At 38.2% G+C, this 16,390-nt stretch overlaps 1 protein-coding gene across 1 annotated transcript; it reads right to left on the reverse strand.

Annotated features, from left to right (window-relative positions):
* Positions 1-12,810: 12,810 nt before the first annotated feature.
* LOC143599244 (root phototropism protein 3-like) lies at positions 12,811-15,675 on the reverse strand. Its single transcript, XM_077077239.1, has 3 exons — positions 15,384-15,675; positions 14,004-15,290; positions 12,811-13,414 (listed from the first exon to the last, which is right to left on the reverse strand). The coding sequence occupies exons 1-3, from the start codon at positions 15,564-15,566 to the stop codon at positions 12,875-12,877; spliced, it is 2,010 nt and encodes a 669-aa protein (XP_076933354.1). The 5' UTR covers positions 15,567-15,675; the 3' UTR covers positions 12,811-12,874.
* Between the last annotated feature and the right edge of the window lie 715 nt (positions 15,676-16,390).

Here is a 16,390-nt window from a genome sequence, read left to right on the forward strand (position 1 = left end):
AGTTGTTAAACGATTATGACTGTGACATCCGTTATCACCCCGACAAGGCTAACGTCGTAGCCGATGCCTTGAGTAGGAAAGATCGGGTTAAGCCATTGCGAGTGGAAGCGCTAGGGATGATAGTCCAGTCGAACCTTTCGGACCTGATTCGAGTCGCTCAACGTGAGGCGTAGAAAGAGGAACATTTTGAAAAGGAAGGACTTTACGGCAATGAGAAGGATTTCGAACAGCGCGTGGACGAAATTCTCTATTTCAAAAAAAAATTGGGTTTGGATCCCGACCCTCCATGACCTTCGTGAATTAATCATGGACGAAGCGCATAGATCGAAATATTCCATACATCCGGGATCGGATTAGACTATTGATGATGCGAATATCTGAAAGGATCTTATTAATGGCTGAGTTGGAGAAAGATATGGATACGTATGTTGGAGGATATTTGAGTTATGCGAGAGATAAGGCTGCACACCGAAAACCCTGGGGAACGCCACAACGACAGAAAATTCGCCAATGATAGTGGGAATAAATTACAATGGATTTCGGGACGCAAATTCCCATGATATATCAAAGGCATGAGGTAAATTAGGTAATCGTGGATCGATTAACCAATCCTCGCATTTCATCCCAATCTATGACGATTGCCACAATGAATTCTCGCCCAAATTCATGATGATGAAATGGTATCTCGTCGTGGAGTACCATTTTCAATGATCTCAGATCGAAATAGTCATCCTACTTCCATTATTGGAAGGAGGGGAAGGGAGCATCGAGAGCTTGAAGCTTTCTATGGGTGAAGTAATTATCACCAATTTGTTAAATTGAAAATGGGCGTCACTCAAGCCATAAGATATGAATTGGTTCGGGAAACAACCAATCGGATTTATAATATTTAAGATAAGTTGAAAGCAGCGCGAGATTGGCAAAGGATTTATGCCAACATTCAAAGGAAACCATTGTCGCTGGAAAGGGGTGACAAGGTATTTTTAAGGCATCACCTTAGAGAGGTGATATGAGGTTTGGCAAAACCGAAAAATAGCTCCTTAATATATTGGACTTCATGAGACTATCTCCATGATTGGTCATTTAGTTTATCGATTAAAGTACTCCAGGGGCTAAGTATTATACATGATGTTTTGCCATGTATACGGATTGAAAAGTACCTAAGCGATGAGGCAACGAAAGTACTAGTAATGGAAGTACTCATAGAAGACATACTTGATATCATAAATAATTCCGTTGAGATGGTAGACGGGAAAACTAAACAGTTTGGACACACCAAGCTTTATTGATTAAGATTAAGTGGAATTCACAGCGAGGACCAGATTATACCTGGTAACGCGAGGGTGAATTCTGAAGGAAAAACCCCCCACCCTTCTCTCGGGAGGGAATAGTAGGCGTGTAAAATTTCGAGGACGAAATTTCTTAACTGGGGGAGAATGTAACGATTCCGACGAAACCCGGTATACCCTAACCGGTAGACAATAGTTACGTCATATTTAATGTCGGGTACATGAGTTACCATAGTAATTATACGAGAATACATGGTTCACTGTATTGATCGTACGTGAATATATAATTCACCGCATTAAATATGCGATTAATCGATCGATAATTATTGAAACCCGAACGAATCGAGGGTTCAATTATAGACGATATCTATAATATTTAGTGATGTTACGAAGCATTAATGCTTCGGGATAAGTAAAGTACGGCACAGAAAAAGAATTTCGATTTAATGGTACGGCGGCACATTAAACGAAACCTTTAATACCAAACCGAGCAAGAGATGATCGATCAAGCCGAAAAAGACGCGCGATAATTAATGATATGATGTTTTAAGTTAATAAATGTCATGGTTTAAGTTTTTAAAGTTCTTAAATCGGTTTTATATAAATTTCATTTTTAAGCCGAAAAACGACCGTTTTAGCCTCGTTTTAAGCCAAGTTAAACATTTAACCGAAAAACGAACTGAACCAGATTATCCAAAACATTATCCGGATATCCGAAATCCAAACATGTGGCTTAGAATGGAGAGGTGGGTCCCACCCCACCCCACATACAATCCGATCCGCACAAAGGGGGTTACCCCGTTCCCTTATTTCTTTTTTTCTCATCAAACAATCAACAAACTTCATTTTCTCTCAAGTTCATGACCTAAAAACCGAGAGTTCTAGCAAGAAAAACAAGGTAATGATCGAGTTATTCACGTGTTCATCTTCGTTTCTTGAGTTTGTTTGCAAGAAAATGAGGTTTCAAAGATGAAAACCGATTCTTGCATGATCAAGTGATGTATACGGGTTATACAAGGGATCTTGGTCCAAGAAAGGAGATAAACGGACCAAAAACGGATTTTTACGGTTAAATCTTTGTTTTTAAAGCAATAACCGAAACTATAGTGTAAGAGGCTTGATCGTGAGTGTAACTTGCTTGGTATTGTGGTATGTTGTTTGTAGGCTCTGTGTTTAGTGGTAGATAAGGCGGAAAGACGAGTTTGTAGCTTGTAGTGGCGGAAAACGAAAGGTATATTCGGTTTATGTTCGGTGTATGTGTTTTGGGACAGATTGTTGATGGTTTAGAGTTAGGTCATGAAATTTTACAGGGATGTTCTACACATGAAAATAAGAGTTCTGTGAATATTTGGTAATTTTTGGATAAATGATGAATATTTGGTGAATTTAATGCTCGGTTTTGGCTAAAAATGGTGAAAAATAGTTAAATATCATGCAAAATTCTGAAAAATTTCAGATAAGCTTTTTATATCATGTATAAGTCAAACACAAAATTTGAGGTCAGTTGGAAAAGTCTAAGTAAGCTTTTCGGTTAAACGAGTTCTAGGGTTTTCTAGCTCGGTTTTAGTGAAAATGGCATGTAAAAGAAGATTTTGGTACTGGAAAAATTACAGGGGACTGTGTGGATGGCAGGGGACATCCAGGAGAAATTTGGGATTTTTCTAAGATCGTTTGGTATTTACGACATATTTAGTGTTTAAATGGTGTTTAAAAATAGATAAATAAATTTTAAATATAAAAATTAATTCTGGAAATATTTTTATAAAATTCCCCACTGTCAAAAAGTGGTTTGTGCAAAATTTCAAGATCCGAGGTTAAACGGATAATTATTTGTGCTAATTATCAAACTTTTAAAGTTAAAACGCGTAAACCGGTGAAGTTCGCTTAAGCGAGCTGACTGGTGTATAAAAACCCTAAAAATGAACTATTTTCATATAATTGAGTTAAACAAGCAAAAATGAATCATCCGAAAATAATTCGGATGATTTGGGTATTTTTAACCGATTTAACAGTTTCCGATACGCCAAATACGGAAACGGGTCCCGCGCCCAATCGGGGCGTCTAAACCGAGCTCTAATTTCACAACTTAAACTAAATTATCAGTCAACCACTATTTTCGGGTCGTGTGTGACCAAACTCATTTTTGAAACGTAAAAACGAATAACCGTGCTAGGCACGCAAAACGAGAAAAACGACTAATAGTAATTGTGACCATGGAACTCTAAACTATATCACAATCTGAGTCCGGATAAGTGTTTCTGGGTTAACCTTGCCCGCAGAACGGGTACAGTGCTGGGTTAACAGTGTCCCCAGATGTACCGGTTAACTTGGTCAAAGTTAGAATAATAATGAGTGTATAGTAACGATCTTAGGGATCATATTACAGATTGGACGTGTTAACTGATAATGATTGTTGTTACCTGCTTGCATGTGCTAAGGTGAGTTTCACGAGCCCCTTTTTACTGAACTGTTTTAAATATTTTCCCGGGGCGGAAAGCATGTTTCTATCAAAATGTTTAAGTACATGCTGATCGCATGGAAATGAATGTATTTATATAATGTTTATTGTACGGGAATCGTACGGTAATGTATTAAGATGGAAATTGTCTGAGTTGCTAACATTGTATGGCCCGAAACAGTGTTCTGGGTTAACAGTGTCCCCAGAGGTTATTAAATGTATTTCTGGGTTAACAGTGTCCCCAGAGGTTATTAAATGTGTTTCTGGGTTAACAGTGTCCCCAGAGGTTATTAGATATGTTTCTGGGTTAACAGTGTCCCCAGAGGTTATTAGATATGTTTCTGGGTTAACAGAGGTTTCACTTGTGGGCTCAGCATAATTACATCGATAATACTATATTTTGATAATGATTTATCATGGTTTACCCGAATTGTGAAACTCACCAACTATTCGTAGTTGACCCGTTTTCTCACATGCTTTTCAGGTACAACTAAGATGAAGTGATTGCTTATGTGCTAAGTGCTTTATGTGTGTAAGATTTGCGTGCGGGATGTTATGATACATTATAATAAATAGAATTATGTATCGTATTGTATGATGTGTGTATCACCTAGATGGTAATGGATACAAGATAATGTAATCTGAAGTATATTAATGCATTCAGTTTTCTTTATAAACAATGTGGTTGATATCAGACGAGTCTGTTGCACCCCGTTTACGTTTCCGCTGCGGTTACGGGGTGTTACACATACCGACCTTAAGGGAAAATTTTGACCTTCTGCTTTATTTTCTTTTTATTATTTTTGCATTAGTCACAGTTAATCAAAATTTGGAAAATCAAAAGAAAAAAACGTACATGTGATATTCACTGTATAAGAGATAGAAATGTTATATCTGATTGATGGGGTCCACATATGGTTCCGTGCCTAATTGAACCAAATTAAAGCATATCGTAAAGTTTCCGACAAGTCTGTGAAAAGTTTAAGAGAACAATTATATCTGCAATCATCGTTGGGTTACGCGTATAATAATCATCGAAATTGAAGTGTTACTCAGTGATATTTTCGTCAATATGATTCCCTGCTCAACTCATAAAAATATGTACTACTTTAATAATGTAGTCATTTATTGTTTTTCGTTATTTGAAAATTTCGAAAATCCAAAAAGTTTTTTTTTTCTTTCTTTTCAATTCTGCTTTAGTTTCAATTTACCAAGCTAGTGAATAAATTCAAAGGAAAAAGAAAAAGATTGATTCCCAAAAAGTTTTAAGTTAATCGTGTTTAATGTAATTACAACTGGTATCAGTTGTATTTTTAACGTAAAAATTCGTTTAAATTAAGTATTACCGATCCTTGGTTGATCGGGTATTTTAAATGTATGCGATAAAACCCTAAAAATTGGATTTAATTAATTATTTAATTCATTTTTAAAACCCTAATTGGTTTTAATATTATTTAAATTTTTAAAAGAGATTTGTATCTCATTTGCTAAGGAAAATTGGGTGATTCATTAAAATGTTTAACGAATGTAAAGCCATTCATTATTTAAACATAACGAATGAGTTTTCTCATTCGTTATTAAGACATTCGCTTCCATTGTGCATAACGAATGGAGGTCATTCGTTTAAACATTTAACGAATAGAATGTATAATGTATCATACGTTAAAGATTAACGAATAACTTATTTATTCGTTAAAATGTTAACGAATAAGAGAAGGTAAAATAAGATTCGTTAAAATTTTTAACGAATGAGAATCTTATTCATTGAAAAGTTTAACGAATCAGGATTATTAATTTAACGAATGAGGTCATTCATTAGTTCAAATTTTGAACGAATGACCTCGGGCGTTGTGAAATTATTGGATTAAAATCCCAATGTTTGACGAATGCCGTTTCATTCGCCATTTTCCTATTTCACTATCACCCTAGACGAACTATTGCAAAATTTTTCCAAGTTTTAATACCTGCTTATTATCGCAATTGATTAACATATTCGTGTTATACAGGTATTGGCGATCTCAATGATATGAGTCTTATGGTTTTTCATCGGGTTTTTATGTGTTAATTGATCGATGTTCTAACTGGTTATGAACCGAACAGTTGCACATTGTTAAAACTCATATATTGATGACAATTAGTTCCGATGATCATTGATTAAGATATAAAACTGATTTCAGACCAATGTCATTGGAGTTAAATGTGAAAATTGTTAGGAAACTAACTGATACGTCTTTGATATTCATCGTCTTTGACTTTGAATAGTCAAAATTAATTTAATTTTTGACTCCTGATAGTCAAATGAAAATTTAATTTACATTCGTTACCTTTGTAACAAATGATCAGGTCAGATTCGTTAAATTGTTAACGAAAGACTATCTGTTTCGCTAAGGTAGCGAATGGACAGTGCATTTGATAACGAATAAGTGTATCGAATCACAGTTGATTCGTTAAAGTAATACGCATTGATTCGTTACAATAACGAATGACTTCACGTATAAGTATGATTCGTTCTTTGTAACGAATGTAAAACATTAATTGTATAACGAATGTCTCATTCGTATAAAGTAACGAATGAGATGCTCATTCGTTAAATCAGTATGATGTATTTTAAACAGTTTGTTGTTTTCTTTCAGAAATGGCAGACGAGATCATTCAACACCCAGTTCCCGAGCAACAACCAGCAGATAATCCAGAACAGCCTGAAATTCAAGCTGAACCTGTTCAAGCTCCTATCATGCTGTCATGGAACAAGAGCCATAATATTTGTGCCTATCTTGAGCCGAACTTTGAAGATTCTCCTGTATTCGGGGGAATGATTAGTTTTCTAATTCGCTCGAGAATCTACAAGGCTATTTCTACCCGTACAGTTGTTTATCAGAAGATAATACAAGAGTTCTGGAATACTGCTAAGTTCAATGAAGAAGATAATCAGATAGAAGCGGTTATTCAAGAAAAACGGGTGGTGATCGATATTGGCGTGATCAGAGACTCGCTGGGATTTAATGACACAGTTGATGACAGATGTGAGTTCGATAGAGCATTGATCAGAGGGTTATTTTGCCGTGTAAAGTATAATGGTGATTTGGGCAGATCTATGTACAACAAAGCGAACTTGTGTGAAGAATACAAGTATCTGCTTGACGTATTGATTCATTGTCTCGGTGGACGCAAAGGTGGATTTGACGAGTGCCGAGTGATGCTTCAATCTGCGTTTGTTGCCCTTGTTCTTAATAAACCATTCAATTTCTCAGAATTGGTTTATTATCATTTGAAAGAAAACCTCACAAGCAGACATAAGTTCTTAATGTATCCCAAATTTTTACAAATGATGATAAATGATCTAGTACCTGACTTGGAAAAAGATCAAGCAGACGTGATGAAGCTCGATCATATGAATGATGAGACGATGCGATGTTTGAGATCGTACAGAGGTCAGAGTTTGGCAGATCGACCAAAGTTTAAACGTTTGATTGGTCATCTAGCGAATATTGATTATGTCGCGCCACCTAATGATCGTTGGACTCATGAGGATTCCGATTCAGAACGTGAAGGTGGTGATGGTGGAGATGATGGTGGTGATGGTGGTCCAGGACCCCAAGCCGATTTAAGTTATGAACAGAAGCGTAAGCGTAAGCGTAAAGGTAAAGAACCGATGACGGAAAAGGGGGAGAAACCCAAGAAACAACGAGTTAGAAGGGGTTCGGGTATTGAGATACCGAGTCAGCCGTTTGTGCCTTCTACTGCTGTTTCTACTCCTATTATTTCTTCTACTGCTTCTCCAGTTCCAGTTCCACAGATTCCACGATCTCCTACTCCTACTACAATGACAAATTTTCCTCGTTCTCCAACACCTATGCAGATGCCTACGTCTCCAATGCCTCCAACTCATTTTGGAGATATATTACATACTGTATTGGCACAGATGCCTAAACCACAGCCAACTACTCCTGTTACTCCAACACCGTTGCCGAGGCCTGAGCATTCGTTTATGACATTCAATCGTCCTCAGAGTCCAATGCAACCAGTGCATCCTAATTTCTATCACATGGCTCCTCATGCTCAATGGTTTCACATGATGAATCTGTTACATTTACAGCACACTCAAATGCAAGCAGACAGAGCTGCAAATGAGCTAGCGCAACGGAATTTGCTGAGGCATCTTCTATCGGCTCAACGTGATAATAGGGAACTTCGAGCCCTGATTTCTGCTCAGGGGGAGAGATTAGATAAGCAGGATGAGATTATTCTTCAACTGACATGCAAAGAAGATGAATTAAAGAAGTTGAAGAATAATGAAGACGATCAGGATGGTGCAGGGGGTGGGGTAGATCAGCAACCGAGCGGAAGTTCCACACCGTCGGCGGGTAATAAGACTGATGCGAGTGTTGGTGGAGGGTCTGAAGCTAGTAACAGATTGTTCCATATAAAGATTACACGAGAGCCAAGCCAATAGATGTTATTCCGGCTAACATGCTTCTGTTTGTAGGAATGGATGGGATTGTATACAGTATGGTGAATGCTGATGAGATCGAAGAAGGAGAATTTGTTGATCATTCTTTAACGAAAGAACAAATTTCCTTGCTTCTGGATCTAAATGATGATGAGATTGAGGAATTGGGTAAGAACGTGGATGTGGAGATGGAAGATAGTACTGATACAGGTATTCCTCACGGGAATGTACCTGATTTTGAAGAAGTGGAAGTGGAAGATGTTACTGTTGAAGAATATCCTGAGTTTTACACCGACAACAACACTGACTCAGGTATTCTGTTTTTCACTACTGAGCACTTTGATGCAGCAGAACGTCGGTTACAAAAAGAAAAAGAGAAGTGGAATAAGCCTGCAAAGACCAGTCACGTATCGACAACAGAGAAAAAGCGCAAACGTGCTTTGGATGGTATGTTCGAGCATAACGTAAAGAAGATAAACAAGATGATTGAGACCTTTCGTTATCATGAACAAGAGGAAGTCAAATTAGCAAGGGATCGAGCATCAGCATACCAAATGAAGAAGTACAAGCCAGCTAAAGATGTAAGAGGTGACATGGTAGCATGGCAGTATGATTCTGAGCTTAAGGTATATATCGTGAATTGGGAGCATGGTATTTATAATTTCAAACGCTCACACGATATCTTATCTATGCCCAGATGGGATGTGAGAACCCTAGCCAATCGACTGTTTGTGAATCGTGGGGACGATAAATGGGCTAGTTGGTTCTATAAGCAGTTATTACATGAAACCCGTTTTGGTTTCAAGTTCTTCAAGCCTCAGGTGCCAATTCATAAGTACATTGATGAGATTGACACTCGTACTGGCTGGAGGAAGTTAATTTTACACGTCAAGCCGCCGAAGACTATGAAGAGGGTTCCTTATGTGTGTCTAATAACCCTATAATAATGACCCTCACAACTAAGCTTTAATATTAAAACGAAAATCCTAAAACCACACACAACCGGCAAGTGTGCCAATCGCAAGCAGTATAGACCTAGGAAGTCCGAGTATCGAACACGTGGACACGTAAGACGCTAACGATCACTAAACCTAGACAAGACCTACCTTAGAATAATATTTAATTGATTTTTGATTTTTACTTACTTAACTGAACTAACAAGACTGACTGACAAAAGTTACCTAAAATAGAAACCTTAACGGAAAACTAACTGAGTTAACTTCGGATGGAGAAAAACGTCTACCTAGGTCTGAATCAAATTGTAGGCCTAACAAGCTAATGGATTGGATGACTTCAAGACACCGGTCCCTAAATATGACACGACTAAGGATCGCTCGGGCTCACTGGATTACCTCTCGGTCTCACTCAACAAGCCTAAACTACTCAAAATCGGCTAAAACGACCAAACCGGGAAACAATTGCTAACGTGTTCTAATGCTAGATCACCTCTCGGTCTCACCAACACTCACCCTAATGGTAATGAATACTACACAACCAAGGATAGAGGGACAATTCAACTTAAACCAAAATAGATCAACTAGTCGCTCAAATACCTAAACCTAACAAGAAACGAACTCACTCTCGCGCAATCCTTATTCTAGCATGCAAAGGCAGTGAGACAACCCTAACTTCCTATCACCTCTCGGTCTCAAGGAAGGTGTTTAACCGCTGTACTTAATCCAAATAATCATGCAACAAAACCCTACGGTTGTACCTACCGCAAACAAACCCTAAACACAAAGTCTAGAATCAAACAATGCACCGATCAATCAATACAAAACTAATCAATCAACGCACAGGGTTTATGCAATGAATCACTAAAATTTCCAGCCCTTAAACACAACCTATTTCATGTCTAAATCAAACTTTAGAATAGCAATTCAAGTCTATCAATCAAACAATCCATAAAACATATCAAACACTAACAAGAATCATCATTCCTAGATAGAACTAACAAGTTTAGCCGAGAATCATTTTTGGACAGCAGCAAACAATTAATAAACACATCATTAATCCCATACCAAACATCATAATATTCATCCAACAATCAATACTAACCAATAACAACTCAATCCTTAAAGCAATTGCAAAACTAGTTAACAATTCAACAAGTATAAGAAAGATTGATGAACAATAGTTGAAAGAAAGGATATGAGATGGTATCCGGGTGCTCTTTGCTGCTGTAAAACTGATGTAAAATCTTCCCGAGGCTTGGTTCTTACTTGTTCTTCCTTCCCTAGCCGTCACACGATCAAACCCTAAGCCGAAAAAAACTTTTTCTTCTTCCTCCTTTTACTGCCTGGTCCGATCGCAGCCTAGCTGTGTGTTTAGGGTTTTTTATTTTTTTTTATGTTATAATATAATATGGTCTTGGGCCTCCATGATGCATACGGGTCGGGCCTTGAGCTTTGTCTTGAACTTATATGCGTAAAAAGGCTCGTAGAATGCTCGAAAAGTCCCGGTTTTCTTCTTTCTTTCACCCAAAACCTACAAGATTAATAAATGTATGTAAAACCTATCTAAAACGAGTTAAAACATATAAAATATAATATAATACGTATACGTAGATAAAATGTGCGGAAAATACGAGTGTTTTACAACACATCAGTTCCCATGAAGATATTTCCTCAGAGTCTTTTCACCTCGTTCAATTATTAGTACTACGACAATATTACAGGTGAAGCAGTGATTGTTTATGGTTACGGTTCTAACACGAAGACAATACGTGTTATTGATTCGATGTGGCTAGTCAACCTATCTGAGTCTGACAACGATGCGTTATTTACAAGTCAGATCAGATTTGCTAATGTAAGAGATTATGAACTTGCTATGCAGTTTCAGAAGGTTGTTAGAGTCCGTTATGCATACAACATTCATAGCTGCGTTGACTGGAAGACGAAGATGTTCCAGTGTTAAAGTAGATAAAGAGCTCGAGACGGGGGGGAGTTTGTTGATACATGTTTTTTACGTCTCGATCTTTATCAAGGCATTAATGTAATAACTCTAAAGTATAGGGGTCTTAATGTAAATATGGCTAAATGGGCCATTCGCTCTAATGTAAGTTACATTCGTTACCCCGTAACGAATGTAACACATTCGTCTAATTGTAAGCTCATTCGTTAACCTAGATTAACGAATGAGGGCCATTCGCTATCATTTAAAGTATAACGAATAAGTATGTTTATTCGTTAAAGTTTCTATAACGAATGACACATTCGTTAAGTGTTAAGTTAACGAATGTGGTCATCCCCTATAAATACCCTGTAACTTATCATTAATGTAACAGTTCTGATATTTTGCCATTTCTCTCTCGTTACTCTGCCGAATTGTTCACTCAACATACACACATAACGTATACAAGCCTAATCGTATAAGAATCAACATGTGTATCGTTGTTATCAAGATCTAGATCCTTCCCCAAGCTCTTTCAATAGGGTAAATTAATAATATTGCAGATGTCTATAAATTGTTTCTTCACAGTCAGACCATATTTGGCTGATAAATTGGTTGTGGCTCAATGGTAGAGCACTCACTTTACTAGTGAGAGGTAAGGGGTTCAAACCTCACTATCACCAATTTATATGGGAGATATGAGGGATGACCCTGGCTTGCCAGGGTTTGAGTCCTGATCTCACCCGGTTTTACCGGCTCCTTGCTGTCGTGCCGTTTGGCGGGCATGAGGGTCAGATTTTATCCGGGGAATCCCTCAATAGGTGGACCGCTAGGGGCTCCGTCCGTCCGGACTCGTGGCCGGCTCGGGCTACCTTTAACCACTGGGGGCCGCGTACGAAGTACCCGACGTTACTTAGTTGGTCGTTCCAAAAAAAAAGACCATATTTGGCTGAAAAGTTTTGGTAAGTAAAATCCTAACTTTTCTTTTCATTCTTTTTTTTTTTTTAAACTCAAAAATAAAGTGTTAATGATTAGGAACTATTGTACTAAATTTCCCTTTTGTTAACTTGTAGTTCGTACTTATTAATTCGGTCCTTATTTTAGAATGTCGCACTTGTTAAGAGGCAAGTCCCTTTCAAACATTAATTAAAATGGTTGGAATATATCATCATAACTTTACTCTTTAGAACTGGACCATTGGAGCTTTCGGTAAACGTGTTCGTCGTTAATAATTCGTCATCAATACGATAAGATAAGTCAAAATAACAATATACTTGTTTAGATACAATCAAAACAACAACAAACATACTTAGTAAAATTTCTATCAATAACAAAACTATAAATAGAAGATTAGGATATGGGAATAATAGAATGTAGACAAATCGTACCTATAACTCAAAAAAACAAAAAAGTTGCTTTCAAACTGACCCCATATAAAAAACTATATGTATGAAACCGAATAAAAGAAACAAAAAATCAAACACAAGACCTCTAACCAGTGGAGATAAAAACAAATAAATACAGGTAATAATAATAATAATGGGGAAAATCGATTGTATTGTCGGTAAAAGGGGGGGGGGGAATAATAATTTAAAAATAAATTCTTACAGTAATATACTTTTTAAATAAACCCACAAATTACACATTTAAAAACCAAAGTCCATAACACAACAATGACGAAAATGAAATGAATACTACACAAAAAATCGACATGAAAAATGATGTGAAAATTTAGATTCCTACAAAATGAAATTAATTATAAACTTTGTTTTTTGTCATCTATGTTTAGGAAATCGAATTCCTCCACCTTCTTGGTGCCTTTCTAGCCTGCGTCACATTACTCGGACTCTCGACATTATTTTCGGTCGTACTCAGCTTCGTAATCTTGCTCAGCTTCTTCCATCCACTCGACCATGCGGAATGATGTTTCGGTTTATTCAGCTTATCAAACTGCCTTTGCAAATTCTCCATCTCATGTTGCAGTTCCAAGTACTTGGTCTTGACAGTCTCCAACTCGAATTTAAGCGTGTTTATGTCCTTTTTAGCTGCAGCCCATCCTTCCTGAAACGACTGCGGTGTTCCTTCTAGCAATGTTTTCCTGTTTTGAACCATCGGTTGGTATTGTGGACCGGCGGTTTCTTTAACCGAGTTGCTTGCGATCGCGTTGCTGATCTTCACCTGCTCGGAGAAAAGAACCTGCACTACTACTCGGAGTGGGAGCCTCTCATTTTGTGCAGCGTGCATGCAAGCGTCCATCGAGAGCTTCTGGCAGTCCATCACTCTGCATAGCCTTTTCCGCTCATGCTCAGAAAGAGTAGGGTGGGCCTGTAACATACACATGAGCTCTAGCAATAATGAAACATGTTTATGTTTTCATGTAACATATTTACCATTTTGATCACAATATTCAACTCAAAAGAAAAAATAAAGTTACATGTAATGTATATTTTGTACTCTTTTTATCATTTTAAGAGATAACCCTACTATAGTTTAGTGGTAAAACACCACCCTTTCCCCTTTTGAGACCTGAGTTAGTCCCTGCATCCACGTTTCATCTTGACACCCAAAAAAAAAACTTCACTTTTTTAGTGACCAATGGGCCCCAACTTTGAGGGGAACAAAAAAAAGTCTGATTTTATTCAGTAATCAGTGACCCTACTTTTGTTATGATTAAAAAAACTATTAAATATAAAAAAGAGTCTAGATGTTTTAAAAAATCTAAAGTACAAAACTAAAAGCTCATAAAAAAGGCCTGTACTTTTTCCATTTTTTTTTTGTTTTTCATTTTGCCTTCAAAATGGTTAAACTGCCCTAATAGTAAGTAATAACTGTTCGCTTTATATTCCATCTTGCACCATGCCCTGGTACTCTAAACTTAATAAGCTAAATAATGAAGTTTAAAGGTTAAAAGTACCTTAAGATACGAATCGATAGCGCGATATAATCCATCATCGCAACTCCTTGCTGATTCGGGCAAAGCCTCGGCCAGCACTTGAAACTTTGTCAACGAAAGGTTCGGATCCCTTGAGACCTCGGTGAGGTAGCTATCAACGAGCCGAGCGACTCTCATTTTTGCATTTGAGTTATTACTCCGTTGCGTTAAACCTTCTTGCGACGATTGACGGCCTGGGTTCTCGGTTTCCATCTGTTCTTGAACCAGGAAATGCTCCAAAAGCCTTTGAACCAAATCAACATCATACATAGTTTCGGCTTTGTTGTAACAAGGGATCAAAAGATCAGACAAACTCGCCTGTTCGAATTGCATCCCGACTCGTTTTTCGAGCTCTGTAACGAGTGCGGGAGTCACCTTCATCAAGTTAGCCATTCGCAGTAACTGAAGAAGGAAGCTGCAAGAAACACTATCCTTTTGGGGAGGAATTATGCTTATTAGGCTTTCAATTATCATTCTTTGATCTCTCATTTGACTAGTTGAAGAAAGATCATCCCGGTTTCCGGCTACAATCATGTGCAGCCCCCCTTTCCAGTGGCCCGAAACCGCCACTCCCGCCATCCCACCACCAGTACTACTTCCTTCTTCAGTTAAACCACTAACCCCCTCTTTGATCAACCCAGGAAGCGATTTAGTGGCATAATGTGTAATTGCGGCTCCAATGAGTTCATACCGCATTCCTTTAACTTTAATCGCAGTGATCACTCGCACGAAGTGATCGATTCTAAGAATCGAAACATCTTCAAACCACCAGTCTGGTGGAACTGGGCTTCTGCTCGGGCTGGAATCTTTCATCTCGTTCCAGCCCGGGCTAGAAGCCTTGATAGGCTTTCCGGTGTACTGCCACCGGATACCTTTCGGGTTTGCACACGCTTTCCACGCAATCGATTCGCTGCATCTCCTAACAATTTGAAGATTCTCAGCCCAAGGAGACAAAGATTCGCAGCTTTTTAGTACAAGGATTGAATCTCTCCATGATGATAAAACCACATAACTGAGAAAAGCTTCTGTTTTGAATATTAGATTCCCTTCTTCCAAATCCTCAGTCATTTCCAGATACTCAGCAGCACAGCGGAGGCCAGAGATGTTTGTGGCGGTCAGATCCACCGCGATTCCATAGCAGAACTTTGCCGCGAGTTCGAAGGCTTCTGGACCACCTGGTATGTCATCCATGGCTATCTTGCTCAAATCTAGTTCTCTTGAATCATATATTATTCTGTTCATCTTTCCATTTCTTGAAAGAAGGGGATACTTCCAAGTTCGAGTAAGAGGAAAACAATACGAATCAATTAATAACAGTACACACAATTTGTAAGATTAAGTTAAAAGTTTCATGACTATTACCTTATGCAAATGGAATGAAACATCACCAATCTGGACCAAGAAATCACTTGGAACATCAGTTGCAACGAACCAAGATTTGCCTCTTTGCTCGAACCGATCAGTTTGGACGCCATGTTTCGTCGAAGAAAGAACTCCATTTTCGTAGTCTCTTCCGGCAACCGACTCAGACTCTGAATCCCACATGATGGTGACAGTAAAACCCTAAAGAAGTCTGGGAAATTTGCTGGTGAGGATGATTATTGGTGTATGGTGACTCCAAAACAGTAGAGTATCATATGGGTTTTGGTTGGATTTATAAAAAGAATATGGGATTGATATGCAGTTTGAAGAACAATACAGGCAGTGAGGTAATGGGCATAAGGCTGAGGGGTGTGGGGGGCTCTAACGGGGGCGCGAGTGGGGGCTCCAGCCAATAATATTGTGACGTGTGGCAGAGAGAGAAACTGGATAAGGGGGGTGTTGGAGCCCCCGCTGGAGCCCCTGGCCCTGGTGTGGAGGGGCTCCAGCAGGGGCTCCAGCGGATTTTTTTTTTTTATTTTTTTATAAATATATTCAAAAAACGTATTATTAAAAAAACTCATAAATTATTAAAAAAACACACATTAAAAAAAACACATTAATATCTAAAAATAAAATAAAAATTAAAGTACTAAAAAAACATTATTCTTATTCTTCGGCTTGGTCTTCTTCGATCAACCTCTTTCGGATACGTTCCTTTTGCTTTTCCATCAGCATTTGATCGACCGGATTTAGGTTACTGAAGTCTCTTGTAAGGAAGTCCAAATCTCTCATTCGACTTTTTTCCTTTTTGTCATTAGAGACCACCTCCATGGTTTTGTTGAATTTATTGAGGGATTCAACAAGATCGACGATGTTTACGGCTCCCCCCTCAGCCGGTTTTTTCCCCTTGGCGTCCCGTCCCAATGGCCGCCTCCTCGGCGGTGAAGACGTTTCCTCCCCCGCAATGTTTAGGTCGAATCCAACGCGGCAATCCGACCCGGCGGAAG

The sequence above is a fragment of the Bidens hawaiensis genome, unplaced genomic scaffold (genome assembly GCF_021521415.1).
Source record: "Bidens hawaiensis isolate Kalapana, Puna unplaced genomic scaffold, B.hawaiensis_p1.1 tig00051640_1, whole genome shotgun sequence".
Classification (NCBI taxonomy): Eukaryota; Viridiplantae; Streptophyta; class Magnoliopsida; order Asterales; family Asteraceae; genus Bidens; species Bidens hawaiensis.